An 18,003-nucleotide genomic window follows, 5' to 3' on the forward strand; every position below is an offset into this window, starting at 1 on the left:
CTCTGAAAACACTAGTGTGTCTGTTTCCAAGACTCCCTTCCCATGCTGACTACTAGGTAGGGCGCTGGGCACAGAAAGGCCAGGGGCAGAGAGGAGACCAAGTCTTTACCACTGGCCTGGCTCAGCTCGAGTGCTTCCCTGTCTTCCTGCCCCTTTCCTCACAGCCTTTGGTTCTCCCTATGTCAGACCAGCTAAGAACACTGGCTGTCGTTCAGCTTCTGTCCACAAACGTGGTGGGCCTGGCACGTGCCAGTTCTTTATAACATCTGGGTAGAAGTCACTGAGGCCTGGTTCCATGCCAAGCTTGGACGTGCAGTTAGGAAGCAATCCCCCGACAGATGTGAGCAGGCGCACACTGGATCACAGAGAGTCTGCTGGCTGAATCGCCCACCCGCCTCGGCCCAAGTGGCAGAACACAACTGGGACCCTCCTGGCCTTCGTGCCTGAGCCTGGTATTAGACACTTCCCAGCCAGCAACCTAAAGAAAGCAGTCTCCAGGGCAGGGCTGCCCGCCCACTGTTACACCTGGAAATCATCTTCCGCTCATTGGTTTCTTTGACCTAAAACAATACTGACAACCAGCAGCCTGTGGGCCAAGTGCTGCCGGCTCCCTGCCTGGAACTGGGGTGTGTGTGTTGGGGGGGGGGGGGGATCAAAAGAGTAGTATTGCATGGTGGGTAAGAATTAACACTCGTTTTAGTGTTCAAAAGTAAAGTTTGTCCCACAGGTAGGCTCACTCGCTGAATATTATCTGTGGCTGATTTCACACCACAATAACAGAGTTGGGTGATTTTGACTGAAACCCAATGTAAAGCCGAAAATATTTCCTCTGGTACTTTATAGAAAGAAAAAAAAAGGTTAGGTGGCCCTGAACCTTGATCTTTCTTCTTTTGTAAGGCTTTGTGAGCATGTATGTCTGGTCACTTTGAGCCCTGTAGGGAGGAAGGAAGACTAAATACACAACCTGATTACACATCCGGGAACCTCTCTTACTTCCTGCATTGTTTGGGAGTTTGCCTTCATGCTATCTTACAGCTTTTAACTCCGCAAGGCCAGGGTAACTGGCGGCCTCCACCATTCCAGGGTTAAGTCCAGTCGAGCCTGGCAGGACAAGAAGTTTAGTAAATGTTAGTCGACTACACAAACGGACAAATGAATGAAGCCTCTTGGATGTATTTGTGCCTGTGTGTGAGCCACTGGGCGTCAACAAGAGACAGGATGAATAAATCCTTCAGTGATGGAGGGAGTCAATAAAAGAAAGATGTGGATGAGTGTCTGAGTGAGGGAATTCTTATAAAGGTAAACAATTGAATAAGAAATGTGTGAATGGAGGAGAGGAGTCTCTAGGTGGATGAGTGACAGGCGAATCTAGGCTTTGTAGGTCACACACAGGAGACAAAGGGTGTTGGTGCCCCATTCAAGTGGTTTCATCATTTTGTCATCCTGGCTCATGCCTTGCCAGCAATTTTGAGCTTAATCAATACCCTCCCTTGAGGACAGTGTGTCCATGCTTTAATATTTAGGCTTTATCCCCAGAAGGGCAAAGTCACCTGCAACCCTGGGCCTCAGGTCAGGCCACCATGCTTCCTAGAGTATAGCCTCCTATATATGGGAAGAATATGTCCCCAACCCCAGTCCTTTCCATGTATATACGTGAATAGTACAGACCCCAAAAGGTAAGGGGCTCCACAAAAGTATACATTCCAAGCATGAGGTGTGGGGTAATGTGTTAGTTGTGGATGAATTTCATAGCCAAGTTCATTGTAGCCAGATAGTAAAGCCGAGTCCAAAAGGAAAGGCCACCAGAAACATTTCTCACTACCTCTCCACTCCAGTTCCTTTAGAGAAAGCATTTAATTAGCCTCCATCCCTTCTGCTTAGGTTTCTTGTGCTGCCTGTGCTCTTCAGTGGGCAGGCATCATGAGGGCAGAGGGAAAAGCACAGGGAAAGCCCCTAAGGATTTGTTAGGAATAAGTGAAACAGCCTGGAAAGCTAACCCAGCATCTGCTTCAACCGGCATCCAGGACATGGTCCCTCACCCTACAGTAGACCTGGCCTGACTGATGTTAAACTCCACCAGTGACCATCAGCATGCCACTTGCCCTCCTGGAGCTCAGGATTGAAATGTCTCTAAGGTCTGTTCGGGCTCTCACATACTGGGATTCTAAAACCAGAGGCTGTGGGTAGAGATATGGCTCAGTGGTTAAGACTGTTTCCTGTGGGGGCCCTGAGTTCAGTTCCAGTTCCCACAGTGTATGGTTCACACCATCTGTAACTCCAGCTCCAGTGCCTCTAACATCCTCTTCTGGCCTCCATGAGTACCTGCACACACGTGCACCCACACACAAACAGACATATACGTAAATAATAAAATCTTTTGAAAAATAATAAAGCTAGGGGCTTTTGGTTCTTCAAGATTCATGTAATTAATAAAAACCAAAGGCCCTTGGCCACAGCTCTTAAAAAAAAATATTGGACTATTAGACAGGGGATGACCATTTAACCTGGCCATTGACCAGGAGCAAAGCAGCACTAGGTATGGTGACATCTGTTTTGTCCAATGAGCATTGTGTGTGAACCAACCCATATGCTGTGACTGCTCTCCCTCAGGCTCTGCTCTGTTGCCTATGCCTTGTGAAATCCATAAAGTGCACTCATAAAAGCTTCAGGAGAGAGATGGCTGGGAAATGTCCCAGATGCTTTTGCAGAACTCTCAGAAACTGAGCCAACCCGTCCTGGCTCAACCTAGCAAATGAAGACTGGAAAGCTAGTGAGGCTGTTACCTGTGGTTCCAGTCCTCACTGTGGCCTGTCCTCTGAGAACTCTCCAGCCCTATCACGGGCACACTTGATCCTACCTCCAAACTACATGTGCTACCTTAGACATTGCAGGTGACACTCTGGATCAGACTGTTCAAGTTCAGATCCTTCCTAAGTTCAGATCCTTCCTCTGCTGACTACCTGGCCCTGTGGTAATATGTTTGCTTTAGCAATCTTGGCAGGAAAATGAGAATGAGGAAGAAATAGTAGCACTTAGTTTGGAACACTAGAGGAGCAGAGACAAGTGGATCCTTGGGGCTCCCTGGTCAACCAGCTTAGGCTGTTGGGCCAGCTTCAGATCAATGAGAGACCCTGTCTAAAGGAGAGGCGGGATGTCGTTTCTGAGGTACTGACATCAAGTTTTACCTCAGGCCTCCACATGAACGTTTGTGCACACCCACTAACATGCACCACACAAACATGTGTATACTTGTGCACACACACACAAATAGCACTCTTTTTAACTTACTATAAAGATTACATGAGAAAATACTTAGGAATGTGTGGCCTCTATTGAATAGTCTGTGAACATGAACTTTTGTGATGGTTGCATTCTCAGAAATGTATTTTGGTCCCTCCCATTCTATCTCAATGGGATGACACAGCCCTTCAAACAAGGGAACTGTACCTTCCTTTTCAAACCCTTTTCATTCATAGATGACCCCCACTAGAACTCACTGACTGGAAGGAATCAGACATGCCCAACTGATGCTTCATATTATCGAATACCTGTCTATCTGGCCAGGCCCACCATTGAGGGAAATAATGCCTGTTTGTGGGAAATCATCCTCTGGGAAAAGAGGCTGAGTTAGGGAATCTCAAGGGGAAAGAAATAAAAGCAAAAAGCAATACTACCTAACTTCCAATACACCTCAATTTTCTTGTGTTGCCGAATTCTTAATGCCAGTAGAAGGAAGAACTGGGTAAGAGAAGCCATCTCTTCACTGTCCCACTCATCATCTGTCCCAGGTGGTTTAGACACCAGTCTTCTTGGAAGAACTCAGTGGACATTTGTGGGATGCTCAGATATGCTCAGAAAGCTGGGGTACAAAGAGCGAAGTTACGTAACTGTCCTATGGATTTCTTCCTCTTTAATCAGGTCCACGTTTTCATATCTTTTTAGCATAATGAGATTTAAAAAAAAACTATCAGGACATTTGGAAACAGACAGTCTGAAATGTTTCAGGCTCTCTTTATCTCTGTTAGATACAAAAGAAATCTGGAAGGTGAGAGGTAGACATTGTCCAAACAACCTGGGGCTCTGAGCTGGGGTGGTTGACTCAGTGACCGAAAAGGACAGCAGAAGTTTACTTGCAAGGCAACTGAATTTATTCAGTTGCCGCAGGCTAGATCATCTAGGCAGGGCCTGTGGGCCTGTGGAACAGCCAATTCAAGCTTCTTAAATCCAGTTAGAAACATGGAGAACAGCCTGGACTTCAGAATTACACAAAATCAGTCCCATGCTTCCATGAAGGGGCTTTAAGAGATGGCTTTGGAGAAGATGCTAAAATCCCTTCCATGCACACACTCTGAGCGTGTCTCTAGAGAGGTTGCCAGGATGCTGATGGACCTAGCATCCGTGCTCTATTAGTCCCAGGAGAAGGAAAGATTATTTCACCGCCAACCAAGGTCTCAGCCTGAGTATGAGGTACTTTTTAATGGTCTCCCATAAAATACTTCAAGGAGGAACGCTGTCCTGCCACCAAGAAGGTATCAGGCAGCTTCAGGTTACCATGGGAAAGCTATGTCTGTGATTTCTAAGGCTATGAGCTTATGTTTATTAAGGGAACTCAATTGCTCACAAGGGAACAGGGACAGCTGGTTTGATAATGCAGGGAGTCCTGGTTATTTTTTTTTCCTCTTCTCTTTTTCAAGGGGTAGGGGAGTGAGGAAAAGTATCTTGCTATGTGGCACAGGCATGCTTCAAAAATCACAATTCTCCTGCCTCACCTCACATGTGCTGGGATTACAGGCACACACTACTGGATCTGACCTGTTTCTTTTCTTCATAAAAAGTCCTCACCTTTGTTTTTTTAATAACTTTAAGGAAGTGTTGTTATTGGTTTTTTAACTTGAGAGTCAATAAACAATACAAATAGTAAATTTTGGAAAGATCACAAAGATGGGCGTGGTATTGTCAAAGGATGTCTGGGCTCTCTGAATTTCTCCCCCCCCCAAAAAAAAATTTTTTTAACAAACTTTTCTTTTTAGCTAACCTCCCTAACATCTCTCCTGAAGTGAGACTCTAAGACTTAAAAATTTGACAACTCATCATAGAAAAACTTACTAAAGTTCACCTAAATCAGATGGAAGAGTTAAGGACCATACAGGTCCACTTAACTGTAATTGTATGATAAAAGCAACAGAGAAGTCCTATTCCCCAGGGATCTGAACTCAGAAACAGTTTCTAGGGAAAAAAAAATGTTGTATTGTCTCTTGACTGGTTTGAATCCACCCAACTCTCCATGCATGGCCATTTTCTTCAGTTGGAAAAATATACTTCACTGCTACTCTTTCTAACACAAAAAGCTGATTTCTAAGGATGGAGGGTATTTTTGTTTGTGTCGGGGTGGGTGAATCATGGGAACCACTAGACATTCTGACACATCTCATCTTGAGATGATCCCATCTGGAAAATGGGAAGGCAAGATCCTGCTGCAGGCAGATGGCATTATCAGTACATAGTCTACCTTGTACATGAGAAGAATGACCCCATCATAATTCCCATTATTCCCTAGCAGATCCTAAACAGACATATTTTGTGAATAAATACCACTGCCGCTAGGGGACCCAAAACAGACTTGAGAGGATCTGTGCTTATTTAAATGTTGTGGTTACACTACAAGCTATAACACTTCAAGTGGACTGTTATAATAAGGACAAAGGTTAATTAATTAATTGATTACTAAGGACACACCAAATCATTAAGGATTTGGTGTGCCCTGATGTTTCAAAAATATTATAGTGCCTACCATCTCTGCCTTGGAACCCAAATCTTTTTGTAAAGGCAGCAGATCCTTGGGCTCAGGGAAGCTTAAGGAAGGCAAGGGTGGAGGTGGCAGGGCAGAGGACATTCTGTACCTGACCAAATAAGCCAGCTCAGGGGAGAGGACTTTTGTCTTTGTGGTTTGACTTGTGAGTCAGATTTGGAGTTTTTTCCAAATATGCCAATTCGAACCACAGCTGTAGAGAAGCACTGGTCCTCCACCTTCCTTGGAAGCTCGAGATGCATGAGACTAGCACACCCTACCATCGAGTAAAAATTCCTATATACATGTTCCCAGACAGGAGGCCAGCTGCCCATCACTGGGTCTTCTGTAAGGGAATTTGATCTACTGTGATTGACTCTTGGACCTCCTTTTAAAATTGGGTCCTACTGAGAAAGCCCTCTCACCTGCCTCTTTTTCTCAATAATAAAATTTATTGGGTCCATCTATGAACCAGGTATGATACAAAGCACCCTCCATCCTGTGAGGTACCTTGTTTTCTACCCCCAACCCTGTGTGTGTGTGTGTGTGTGTGTGTGTGTGTGTGTGTGTGTGTGTTGGGGAAGTAGATGTATGAACGTGAAAGTGTACATGTGTGTGGTATGCATTTGGGACATCTTTTAGAATAATATAACCATTAAAGAAAATGAAGGAAGGTAAGTGTGATGTAGCACCAACATGTGGAGGCCAAGACGGGGTGTCTTGAGTTTGAGGCCAGCCTAGACTATAGATCCAGACCCTTTCAGAAAGAAGAAAAAAAAAAAGGAAATATTGATTGACAGGAAGAAAGGATGGGAATTGAATTTTCACAACAAAAACAAAACAACAACAACAACAAAAACTTGAAACACTGACAGGTGGATATTTTAGTTCTTTCACAGTTTTGAGACAATAGTGTTTAAACACTTCCAAACATGAAAAAAAAACCTCCATGTGTTTCATGGGGACTAGGATATTTTTTATATTAAAAATAAAATGAAATAAATAAATAAAAACATGGGGCTAGAGAAACGGCTCTTGCAGAGGATCTGAGTCAATTCCCAGCACCTACGAAGTGGCCAACATCTGTCTGTAGCTCCAATTCCAGAAGACCTGATGCCCTCTTCTGGCCACTGCGGGAACTGCATGCACATGGTGCAAAGACATGAAAGCAAAACACCCATACATACCAAAAAAAAAGTACATAAAAATGGAAAGAAAATTAATTCCACTAATATATCATGTTAATGAGTTAAAGAAGAAAACCTATGTGACATTTTAAATAATACAGAGAAAACATAGCATGGAAAAAATAATACATGTGTTAATGCTTGATAGAATTCTATATCTGTTTATTATGCGCTAGAAAATTTATCAAGTAGGAGTAAAATTCTTAACAGAGTTCAGTGAGAGGGAATCTATCAAAAATCTACAGCAAATACCTTGTTTAATGGTGAAGGTTAGAAGAGAACCTGCCACATTTCTGATGAACCCTATCTACGGGCCTGGCCAACAGACTAAGCAAGAAGTAGTAAAGGTTGAATATTTGAAGGAAAATTTGTCATTATATGAAGATTATTATTATCTATATGGGAAACTCAAAAGAATCTAGAATAATACATTGAGAATACATATGCCATTATCAAGGTTACTAGTCTCAAATTAGTATTTATAAACACATTTCTATACACCAAAAAAAGGAAGGTAATTTTCTTTTTGGTTTTTGTTTGTTTTCTTGCTTGCTTGTTTCAGAGTCTCTCTCTCTAGCTCAGGCTTAATTGGGACTCACCATGTAATCTAGGCTGCTTTCAAATTCATGGCAATCCTCCTGCCTCAGCCTCCCAAGTACTGGGTGTAAAGTTACAACCTTTAAAATGTAATTTTTTTTTTTTTTTTTTGGAGACAGGGCCAGGTCGGCCTTGAACTTGGTTTGTTGCAGAATGGTGACCTTGAACTTCTGATCCTCCTGCCCCTGCTTTCCCAGTGCACGGATTACAGACAGGCACTAGAATGTCAAGTGTTCTGCAGTGCTTAGTATCAAAAAAGACAAAAGGTGAATTGTGTCATGCTTTTAGCCAGGAAAACTCAGTACTTCTTTTTAAATGGTGTCTTGTCCAGGTGTGGTGGCCCACGGGTGGCACTCAGGAGGCTGAAGCAGGCAATTGGCATGGCCAAATAGCAACTTTCAAGCCATCCAGGGCTACATTGTCTCAAACAGTTAAATAAAAAGAAAGGAAGGAAGGAAGGAAAGGAGGGAGGGAGGGGGGAGGGAGGGAGGGAGGGAGGGAGGGAGGAAGGAAGGAAGGAGAGAGGAAAAGAGGAGATGGAGAGGGAATAGGCGGGGAGTTGAGGAGAGGCCCCGGCTGGCCTTCAAACATGATCCTCGTATCAGAGCTTCCGGAGTGCTGGAGTTATAGGCATGTGCCATCACACCTATATTTCAATATCTTAAAGTAGTTATACTCCCCCCAAATTTATCCACAAATTCAACACCTCCAGAGTTCGTTTTCATGAAACTCAAAACAGTAACTCTAACATTGAGACAGAGCCACGAAAAGCCAGGGGCAAAGGGACTTCTACAGAGAAGGGGCGGGGTTTGTTTGGGACGGGGCTTGAAGCCTGCTGATGAGACATCGCTGCTTCTTACTTTAAAACCAAGTCCCAGCCGTGTTCATACGTAGCTCCAGCTTCTTTTAAGCCAATGGAACGTGCTAGAAAACCTGGGAACAGACAGTGTGGAGACGTGATTTATAGCAAACAGCTCCGCGGGTCAGAAGCGAAGAATGAGCTCCAACGCTGGGCTAATTGGGTATCCATGTGGGCAAAGGATGAAATTGGATTCCTCCCTCGTCAAAAATCAATTCCATGTGGACTAAAGAACTTATATATGAAAGGTAAAACCATAAAACTTTCAGAAGGCAACGTAGAAGCATACCTCAGGACCCTGAGATTAAAAGGCATCTTGGCCAAGATTTTTTAAAAGTGAGAACTGTACAGCAAAATATTATATAATTACTTCCGTCCATCAAAAGATGCTACATAATAAAAAAATACAAGCTACAAGGGATTTATATCTAAAAATAATAGAATTCCACAACTTAATGAGAAAAATAATAAATAACCCGAGGGCTTTGGAGAGACAAAGGATAGGAACAGGCATTTCAAGTAATAAGAATAGTCGGTAAACATTTGAAAACAGGGAAAATGAATAAACTCAAATTCATTGGCATTTCAGAGATGTGAATGTAAAACCACAATGAACTAGCATTTCACCCCACCACATGAGCAGATATTAAAGAGCTGAGTGTTACCTCATGCTGGCAAGACTCTAAAATAACAGGAATTGTCATTGGTTGCTGGCAGACGTGTAAATTGTTACGGCCACACTGGGAAACAATTTGTTATTACCTACTAAAACGGAACAGGCTCCTACCCTACGGCCCATCAATTCCATTCCTAGGTGTATATCCTGGAGAAACTCTTGTCCATGGGCACAGGGGACATGTACAGGAATGTTCAGAGCAACCCTGTTCATAACAGCCCCAAACTAAAAGCCGCCCAAATGACATATAAACAATAGAATAGTCCCATGGTGGTATATTCCTGCTGTGAAATACGGGACAGGAGCCACAATACACACAGCAAACCTCCCTGTCACTGAATGCACTGATTGTGTGGTCTCTCATGCAACGGTCACAGCAGACAGAACAGAGAAGCGTGTGCAAGGATGTGTGCCAGAGTGGGAGAAGCTACCCAGAAAAGCCCTGGAATGATTAGCTCACATTTTATCACTATGACTACCTCTAGTGCAGTGGTTCTCAACCTTCCTAATACCGTGGCCCTGTAATACAGTTCCTCATGTTGCGACCACCAATCATAAAATTATTTCCTTGCTACTTTGTAACTTTATTTTATTTTGCTACTGTTATGATGTGTAGTATAAATATATGACATGCAGGCTATCTGATATGCAACCCCTGTGGGTCACAACCCACAGGTTGAGAACCGCTGCTCTAGAGGTGGGGGGGGGGAGCCATGTGGCTATTGAGAGAGATGCTGAGAGCTGCTAAGTACAATCGCCAATTTCCATCTGTAGTCTGAGTTGAGTGGCATTGATACACACATCCCCTATACTATTATGTAAGTGGTACATAAAATCGTATATCTACTTGCTGTGCACATGATGTATTTGTGATTTAGATTTTTAATAGGAAATAGAAGTAACAAGAAAGAGGAGAGAGTAAAGGACAAACACAGCGTGGCCAAAGAGACCGCATGGCTGAGCTGAAGAACAGGAGTAGAGGAAGGTGTGGTGGTTTGAATAAGAAGGACCCCCATAGACTCATATATTTGAATGCTTAGGGAGTGGCATGAGGAGGTGTAGCCTCTGCTGCCTTCGGATCCAGATGTAGAACTCTGTTACCCCCCCCCAGCACCATGTCTGCCTACATGCCACCATGCTCCCCACATAATAATAATAGACTAAACCTCTGAACCTGTAAGCCAGCCCCGATTAAATGTTTTCCTTTATAAGAGTTGCCCAGGACATGGAGTCTCTTCACCCCAATAAAACCCTAACTAAGCAGAAGTTGGTGCCAGGATTGTGGAATATTGCTGGGACGGACTTGACAAGGTTTTAGGGAGGCCTAAAGAAGGACTGTGGAACTTTGGGCTAGAAGAGTCATTGAGTATTAAGAGTTCAGTGAGCTGTTTTGTCGGAGATTTGAAGACAAGAATGTTGAGAGCAGTGCAGACAATGACGGCCTGGCTTGTGAAGGTTCAGAGGGAAGCAAAGATTCAACCAGGTCCTTTGTGTGAAGAATCAGTAGTTCTGGCCAGCTGGGGCTGAAGAATCGGCTGTGATTAACTAGAGACCAGGACCACTAAATCACCATTGTTTTAATGGTGTAATCAATGCTGGTTGGCTGGAGCTGAGAAATTACTGGTGATTAAGAAAAAGACCAGTGTCGGGTGGTGGTGGCACACGCCTTTAATCCCAGCACTTCAGGAGGCAGAGGTAGGCAAGAATTCGAGGCCAGCCTGATCTACAGAGCAAGTTCCAGGATAGGCTCCAAAGCTACACAGAGAAAACCTATGGGGGGGGGGGGGGGAGGCCAATATCAGTGAGGTGAAATCTTCTGGGAAGTGTTTCCTGAGAGCACACAGAAGCTGTGTTCCAGAGGTGGCCAAGGTTGTACCTCGAGCTGGTAGCCGGACTTGGTAATGCAAGAGTCACCCAGGTGGTACTGATTTTGAAGCCACAAAGGGACATGGAGAGCAGCTAAGGCTTGGCATTGTGAGAGGCCAGGAGAGGCCATTGGTGAAGGTGCAGCCTCAGTAGTAATTGAAGACCCAGAACTGAATGGACCATGCAAAGAAGTTAAGGCTTAGCCCCATAAAGGGAGCCTATGAGAGGCTATTGGTGAAAGTGCAGCCCAGGTACAGCAGAAAACCCCAGCACATTGGAGATGCCTGTAACGTGAATCTTAAAAGGTCTTATAATAAAAAACCCAGAGCCAGATATTGGGGTAAAAGCTGAAAGATGAGAGAAGCAACACAACCAGCCACTAGCTTACCTCTACGAAATCCTCAGCCTCAAGAGAGCGAGTTCCTGTTTCCACACACCTTATATACCTGTCCTGCCATATTACTTCCTGGGATTAAAGGTGTGTGTCACCACTGCCTGGTTCTGTTTCTCTTTAGTACCCTGGTGTGGCCTTGAACTCACAGAGATCCGGAGAGATCTCTGCCTCCCTAGTGATAGGATTAAAGGTGTGTGCCACCACTGCCTGACATCTATGTCTAATTTAGTGGCTGGCTCTGTCCTCTGATCCCCAGATAGTCTTTATTGGGGTGCACAATATATCACCACGGATGCCAGAACCATGGGATGACCATCAAGAACAGCAGGAGCTGTGGGTAGTGAATCCTGCCCAAGTTTGGAAGACAAGGTGTGTGTGATGCAGAGGGCAGGGCTAGAGAAGTGACTCAATCTCTTTGAAGGAGCCCAGAAGATTATGAGTGAATCCAAGATAGTGGACATTGCTTTGATCTAACTGTGACTGTGCCCTGGTATTTCATTCTTTTTTTTAATATATTTATTATTTATTTATTTATTTATTTATTTATTTATTTATTTATTTATTTATTTATTTATACACTCGCCCGAAGAGGGCACAGATTTCATTATAGATGGTTGTGAGCCACCATGTGATTGCTGGGAATTGAACTCAGGTCCTCAGGAAGAGCAGCCAGTGCTCTTAACCTCTGAGCCATCTCTCCAGCCTGGTATTTCATTCTTAAAGTAAGAATGTATTTAATTTATTTTTGATTTTATGAGATTCCACAGCTGAGAGATTAAATTTTAAGAGATTGTAGGCTGTAAAAGAGACTTTGAAATTTAAAAAAACAAAACTGAACTTTAATGTGTTTGAATTTGTAAAGACTGTGGGACATTTTAAGTTTATAAAATGTTTTATATTGTAATATTGGTATTAATGTGTCATCTTAGGGAATGAACAAAAAGGGAAAGGTTGTGGCTTAACAGTGATGTGTTTGTGTGTCAGGTTGCCAAGAAGTCGATTGTGCTGGATAGTTTTATGTCAACTTGACACAAGCTAAAGTCATTTGAGAGAAGGGAACCTCAATTAAGAAAATGCCTCTATAAGATCAGCACTGTAGGCAAGCTTGTAGGGCATTTCCTTAATTTGTGATTGGTGGGGAAGGGCCCAGCCCATTGTGGGTAGTGTGATCCCCTGGGCTGGTGGTCCTGGGTTCTATAAGAAAGCAAGCTGAGCAAGCCATGGGGAGCAAGCCAGTAAGCAGCACCCCTCCATGGTCTCTGCATCAGCTCCTGCCTCCAGGTTCCTGCCCTGTTTGAGTTCCTGTCCTGACTTCCTTCAATGATGAACAGTGATGTAAAAGTGTAAGCCAAACAAACCCTTTCCTCCTCAACTTTTTTTTTTTTTTTTTTTTTTTTTTTTTTTTTTTTTTTGGTTATGGTGTTTCGTCACAACAATAAAAACCCTAACTAAGACAGAAGGTGAGGTTGGAAAGGGGAAGCAGGAAAATATTCTAAGATTGTTCAGCCTTTCAAATGCTTGCCACACAAGTGAGAAGACAAATTCAATCCCAAGAACCCACATAAAAGACCCAGATGTAGTGGTGTGTACTTGTAATCCCAGAGATGGCTCACTGACTAGCCAGCCTAGCATAGTCAGCAAGCCCCAGGTCCCAATGAGAGATCCTGTCTCAAAACAGAAAGAAGTGGGGGAGGGGGGGGACAAGGTAAGGGTTGATGAAATGACTCAGCAGGTAAAGGTGCTTGCTGCCAAGCCTGATGATCTAAGCTCTGAATTCTACCCCCAGGACCTATATAGTGGAGAAAACCGATTCTGATTCCTATAAATAGTTTTCTGACCTCCACTTTTGTGTGTGCATGCATGCATGCACACGTGCACACGCACAAACACACACACACACACACACACACACACACACACACACACACACTTTTTTCTTTAAGCGCATCAGCCTGTTAGACATTGGGAAGAATCCTAGAAGAGAAGGCAGAGTTCAGAGGCTTCTGTTATTGCTGTTCTGGTTGTAGCTGGAAGAAATGAAAAGGATTCAGATTCATGTTCTGTAAGTTATTGAGTACACTGCTAAGATTAAGACATGTGTGTGTGTGTGTGTGTGTGTGTGTGTGTGTGTGTGTGTGTGTGTGTGTGTGTGTGTTAAAACTATCAGTAGTGAATGAGCAGGTTGGCTCATATCCTAGACTTCATTTTAAATTGTGCTTGTCCTAGTTAAGTACCTGTTGTCCCCCCAAAGTGTCTCAGCTTCTGATGGAAAAAAAATGGAGATTAATAAACTACCTCTGGTAAGGACTAAATTTGCTGATACTTACAAGGCACTTAAAAATACGGGGGAAGAGCTAAGTCCTGAGTCTCTGTTAGATGTCCTGTTGTTTTAAACGTGCAGGTTTTCACACAGGGGCTGGGTGGGGTGGGACAGGAGAAGCTTATAGCTCTGCAGACTCTAAGTTGGCACCCTGCCATACTCTGCTGCAATCCTTTGAGAACTCAGCCCAGGAACACTACCTGGACAGGCCATAAGACACCTGCTCCACCTCACTCTACCCAAGGCCACAATCCAGAGAAATGGCTGGCTGGGCTGTGCTGGGCATGGCTGTTGTTGTGTGTGTCAGGCTGCTCTGTGATTTGTTCACCTACCTGGCTTGGAGTGCTCACTGGTTCTGTTTGACTGTCTCTTCTGTCTGTATAGGTCAGCACATCTCACCCTGCACCTGCCTCCCTGGGACATTCCACCGCCATGGTCAGTGTGCCCAGCTCCCAGCAACACCTCTCAGCTAACATGTGAGTAAAAAGCTCAGCACCCCCTCCTCCAACTCTGGCACAGAGATCTCATCTTTACAACCCTTTACCACCTAGTCTCCATGCCCAAACCATAGCATCCAAACAACTAACCCCACTTCCTTTTCCACCACTGATGATGATGAGCTCGGATGAGAAAAATGCAGATTAGTAACTACAGCATTGCTAGGAGACTGAATATTGAGCAGTCTCTATTGTCTCCCTTCAGGTTTAAAATATTGGGTCATAAATTAATATTGACTTACTATAATCAGTAAAAAAAAACAATAAATAGACTCAGCATTGGAGGTAAGAAAAACACTGGCAAATAAGATCCATTTTGATAACGAGTTTAGGGGTGTCTCCGAGTCCTTAGGATCTCAAAGGACTACCAGGCATGTCTAACCTGCAGCCTACATGCCACATGAGACCAAACAGAGCTATGGATACAGCCCAACACAAAATCATAAGCTGACATAAAACATTAGCAGATCTATTTTGCTTTTTTATTTTTTATAAACTCAATTATACAGTTCTGGGCATAAATTTTGTAGATGACAACATCGTGTCACAATGTCAAAGGCTTGGACATGCCTGGCTGAAGTGACCCGGAATCCAGCAAGGCAATCAAGTTCTTCCTTTAATGGCTCTCACGAGGCAGCTGTTCTCATGTCCTCAGCCTCAGCCTCACTGTTCCCCAGTGTCCTCACATCCGTGACTCATACTTGGACGCCACCTCCCTGACTCCTGTGTGAACTTTAGAATACAGTGTCTATTTTCTCCTCACTCACATTTTTCCATGATACAAAACCCATTCTCCTCCACCTACTGTCCAGCCAGTGGGAATCACTGTGTGCAAAAATAATAAGGATCATCACCCCTGCCTCCGACTTCCTAACGTACACTTTACAATTGGCACCCAGCTATCTCCCAGGCCGTTCCTGGAAGTCAAACAAAGCCCTCCTCGCAGTCCCGCACCACAGAGGGTTTTCAGAGAGGCTTTTGTGATGACTCTTGTCTCCCCGAGCCTTGCTGTCCTCAGAACAACAGGAGACAGTAGTGAGAAAGCACTAAGGTAGACTCCCACACACCTCTCCCACGGACCCTGTCCTTCAAGTCTCTAACGTGCTGGAGGCCAGCTCCCCATTGCCACGGTGCCCACGGTGGCCCGTCTGATTTCCAGCCATGCGGTGCCCTATGGAGTGGAGAGACGAAAGCAGGATGTCCCCTGGCATGTCAGCCAGGTGGTTCCACTCCTGTCTGCCTTCCCATGCTTAAGTTTCCATTTTTAATGGTTTTTGTTGCTAGGTGCTGGCAGGTGAGCTGGAGGGACTGGCCTCCCCCAGCCCCTCCTCAGCTCTGCGCCCTCCTCAGCATCCTCCTCCGCCTCCCTTATGCACGAGTTCCTTGTGTTTCCAGGTGTGTAGCCCTGCACTCGTACTCAGCCCACGGACCTGACGAGCTGGACCTGCAGAAAGGAGAAGGCATCAGGGTGCTGGGGAAGTACCAAGATGGCTGGCTGAGGGGTCTCTCCTTAGTCACGGGGCGAGCTGGCATCTTTCCAAGCGACTACGTCATCCCTGTTTTCAGGTACATCGCCAGGACCCTTCTGTGGGTTGAACTGAGGATGGACCCCGTGCCTTTAATAGAGTAAAAGCCAAGAAATAGCTTTTGCCTTCGTATCCCATTAACTTACTCACAAAATATTTATAACTTCCCCCCCAGAGGTCTCACTGTTTTTTGGGTTTTTTTTTTTTTTAACATGCCTGGAACTTAGCCAAGTTAGCCTCAAACTCACAGTCCTCCTGCCTCAGATTCCCAGGTGCTAGAACTACAGGTGTGAAACACAGCGCCCAGCTTTGCCTCATTTAATTCTCTGGCCATGCAAAGCGCCTGGTGTATATTATTCTCTAGATGAAGGCACTGATACGCAGTGAAGTAGCTTGCTTAGGATTGCCTTTGAAGCTTTCTGTGGCCGAGTCCCAGACTTCCCACATCACATCTGACACCAAAACAATACCATTGACCGACTAATTGGAAAATGTGACCAAATGCCTCCCTGGAGCATCTCAGGAAGGTTCTCAGGACACTCAAGTAGGAGGCAGAATTTCCATGGATTCAATACTTGTCCAGCCATGCCCCGGATCAAAGACCAGTTACCCTGAAGGAGCCCTTCCTCCTAGCTTTCCCTGTGACATACCTAATCAGTGCCACTGACAGGGGGGGGTGTTGTCCTGCCTCTTCACGCTGTGCCCATCAATTCACACAGTCCTCAGATTGATTGTGATTCCTCCTACCTCCACGCTCACCTGCCCAGCTATGAGGCAAAAAGGCCCTTGTCACCCACTAAGCCCTGTCTTTGTGACACATAAAAGGGTCATGAACTCCAGGAAAGGGACAGACTCTGTGAGCATCAAGGTCCTATTGCCGCTTTGGCAGACCTTCTTTTAGGTGGAGCACTGTGTCTGGAGGAGGGTTGGCAACCATGGTGAGGAAAGAAGAGACTGCAGCGTGGAAGAGACTGAGGAAGTGGGGTGGTTACCTGTGGAACACAAAGGACAAAGGGAGCATGATGTGCACCAGACCACACTGAGGCCATGAGTGGGCGCTGAGGAAAGGAGACACAGCTTAGAAGGTTTGGGTTCCATAAAAGGCTCCATTCTTCATGGATAGCATTTCCTCCACATGGCTAGCTGGTGAGGCAAAGGATCCCGTTCTAGAAGAGAACAAAGATGAGGTCCTCAAGGATCAGAGTTACATGAAAAGGGTTTTTTGTTGTTTGTTTTCTTGTTTGTTTGTTTTTTTTTTAACGTGACAGAAGTTGTCATCATGGCTATTCCTTTCAATGCAAGGTACTTAGAAGCTGTCGGGAGAATGGCAAACTAAAACTGATGCTGTCATCTCCTCAAACATATTTATTGAATGTTTTTATAGATTTTATATGTATGAGCATTTTTGCCTGCATGCACGCATGTGCACTGTGTGCAGGTCTGGTGCCCTCAGAGACCAGAAGAGGGCACCAGATCTCCTGGTGCCTGAGTTACAGATGGTTGTGATCTACCATCTGGGTGCCGGGAACCAAACTCAGGGCCTCTGTAGGAACAACAAATTAACTACTGAGCTACCTCTCCAGTCCCTTAATGTTAACTATATGTCGGATACCATACCTTTCCTGGACCTGAGAAAATATTAGTAAATAAAACACACACATGCACACAACTACATGTGTGTGTAAGGATCTGGCCTTGCCAAGAAGAAAGGAGAATGAGGAAATGGGGAAGTAAGCCAAGCTGATCTTGAAGAGACGTACATTCCAGGCCACAGAAACAGCAAGTTCAAAGGTCCTGGGGTAGGAATGTACCTGCCGTGAAAACCAACTAGACTGGACAAGAGCAAATGAGAGGGAGACCAAGAGAAGATGAGGTCAGAATGGTAAATGGGGCCAAGTCATCTAGAATTCTTAGGTCATAATAAAGGGTTTGGTTTTTAACTTAATAGCAGGGTTTTGAGCAGAAGAGTAGCATGATCTAACCTGTGTTTAACCATAATCTCTCTGTTTGCTGGGTTGAGAATAAACTGTAGAGAAGAAAGAGTAGAGACAGAAAATCTAGCTAAGAGAATACCCTAACAATCCTACAGAGAGGGTAAGTCATCACGCTGTCAGCATATGTGGTGGTAATTTGCAGATGCAGATTCCACAGACACCTTAAAGCTAGAGGCATCTGTGGTTTTCTCACACTAAATATCAGGTATGAAGGGGTAGAGGATTCAAGGTGAAGGCGAGGGGTTTTTTTCCCCCCCTCTGGTTAACCAAAAGAGAGTGTCTCTTTTATCTGGATGACA

The 18,003-nt window shown here is 44.6% G+C and overlaps 1 protein-coding gene and 2 long non-coding RNA genes across 8 annotated transcripts in view; 1 reads left to right on the forward strand and 2 right to left on the reverse strand.

The window, feature by feature from the left end:
• The window catches only part of Sh3rf2 (SH3 domain containing ring finger 2), a 105,630-nt gene that overhangs the window by 75,321 nt on the left and 12,306 nt on the right, over window positions 1-18,003 (forward strand). For 4 of the 5 annotated variants that reach the window (XM_059246762.1, XM_059246765.1, XM_059246763.1 and 1 more), the window contains 2 exons: window positions 14,072-14,163; window positions 15,580-15,750. In XM_059246762.1, the coding sequence (XP_059102745.1) occupies window positions 14,072-14,163; window positions 15,580-15,750 (263 nt within the window). Of the gene's footprint in view, window positions 1-14,071; window positions 14,164-15,579; window positions 15,751-16,802; window positions 17,805-18,003 lie in introns of those variants that run through there. The other variant, XR_009375370.1, reaches the window with a different exon arrangement.
• Window positions 1-18,003, reverse strand: part of LOC131896178 (uncharacterized) — a 43,506-nt gene that overhangs the window by 24,135 nt on the left and 1,368 nt on the right. Inside the window, exon 2 of the long non-coding RNA XR_009375373.1 lies at window positions 3,675-3,859. This is a non-coding gene — a long non-coding RNA (uncharacterized LOC131896178). The remainder of the gene's footprint in view (window positions 1-3,674; window positions 3,860-18,003) is intronic.
• LOC131896177 (uncharacterized) lies at window positions 14,645-16,962 on the reverse strand. 2 transcript variants are annotated; one of them, XR_009375371.1, is made up of 2 exons: window positions 16,361-16,962; window positions 14,645-15,628 (listed from the first exon to the last, which is right to left on the reverse strand). It is a non-coding gene; the product is annotated as an uncharacterized LOC131896177 (long non-coding RNA). The 2 variants fall into 2 exon arrangements; XR_009375372.1 differs by having other exon boundaries at window positions 14,645-15,800.

Source organism: Peromyscus eremicus, chromosome 19 (assembly GCF_949786415.1).
Source record: "Peromyscus eremicus chromosome 19, PerEre_H2_v1, whole genome shotgun sequence".
Taxonomy (NCBI): Eukaryota; Metazoa; Chordata; class Mammalia; order Rodentia; family Cricetidae; genus Peromyscus; species Peromyscus eremicus.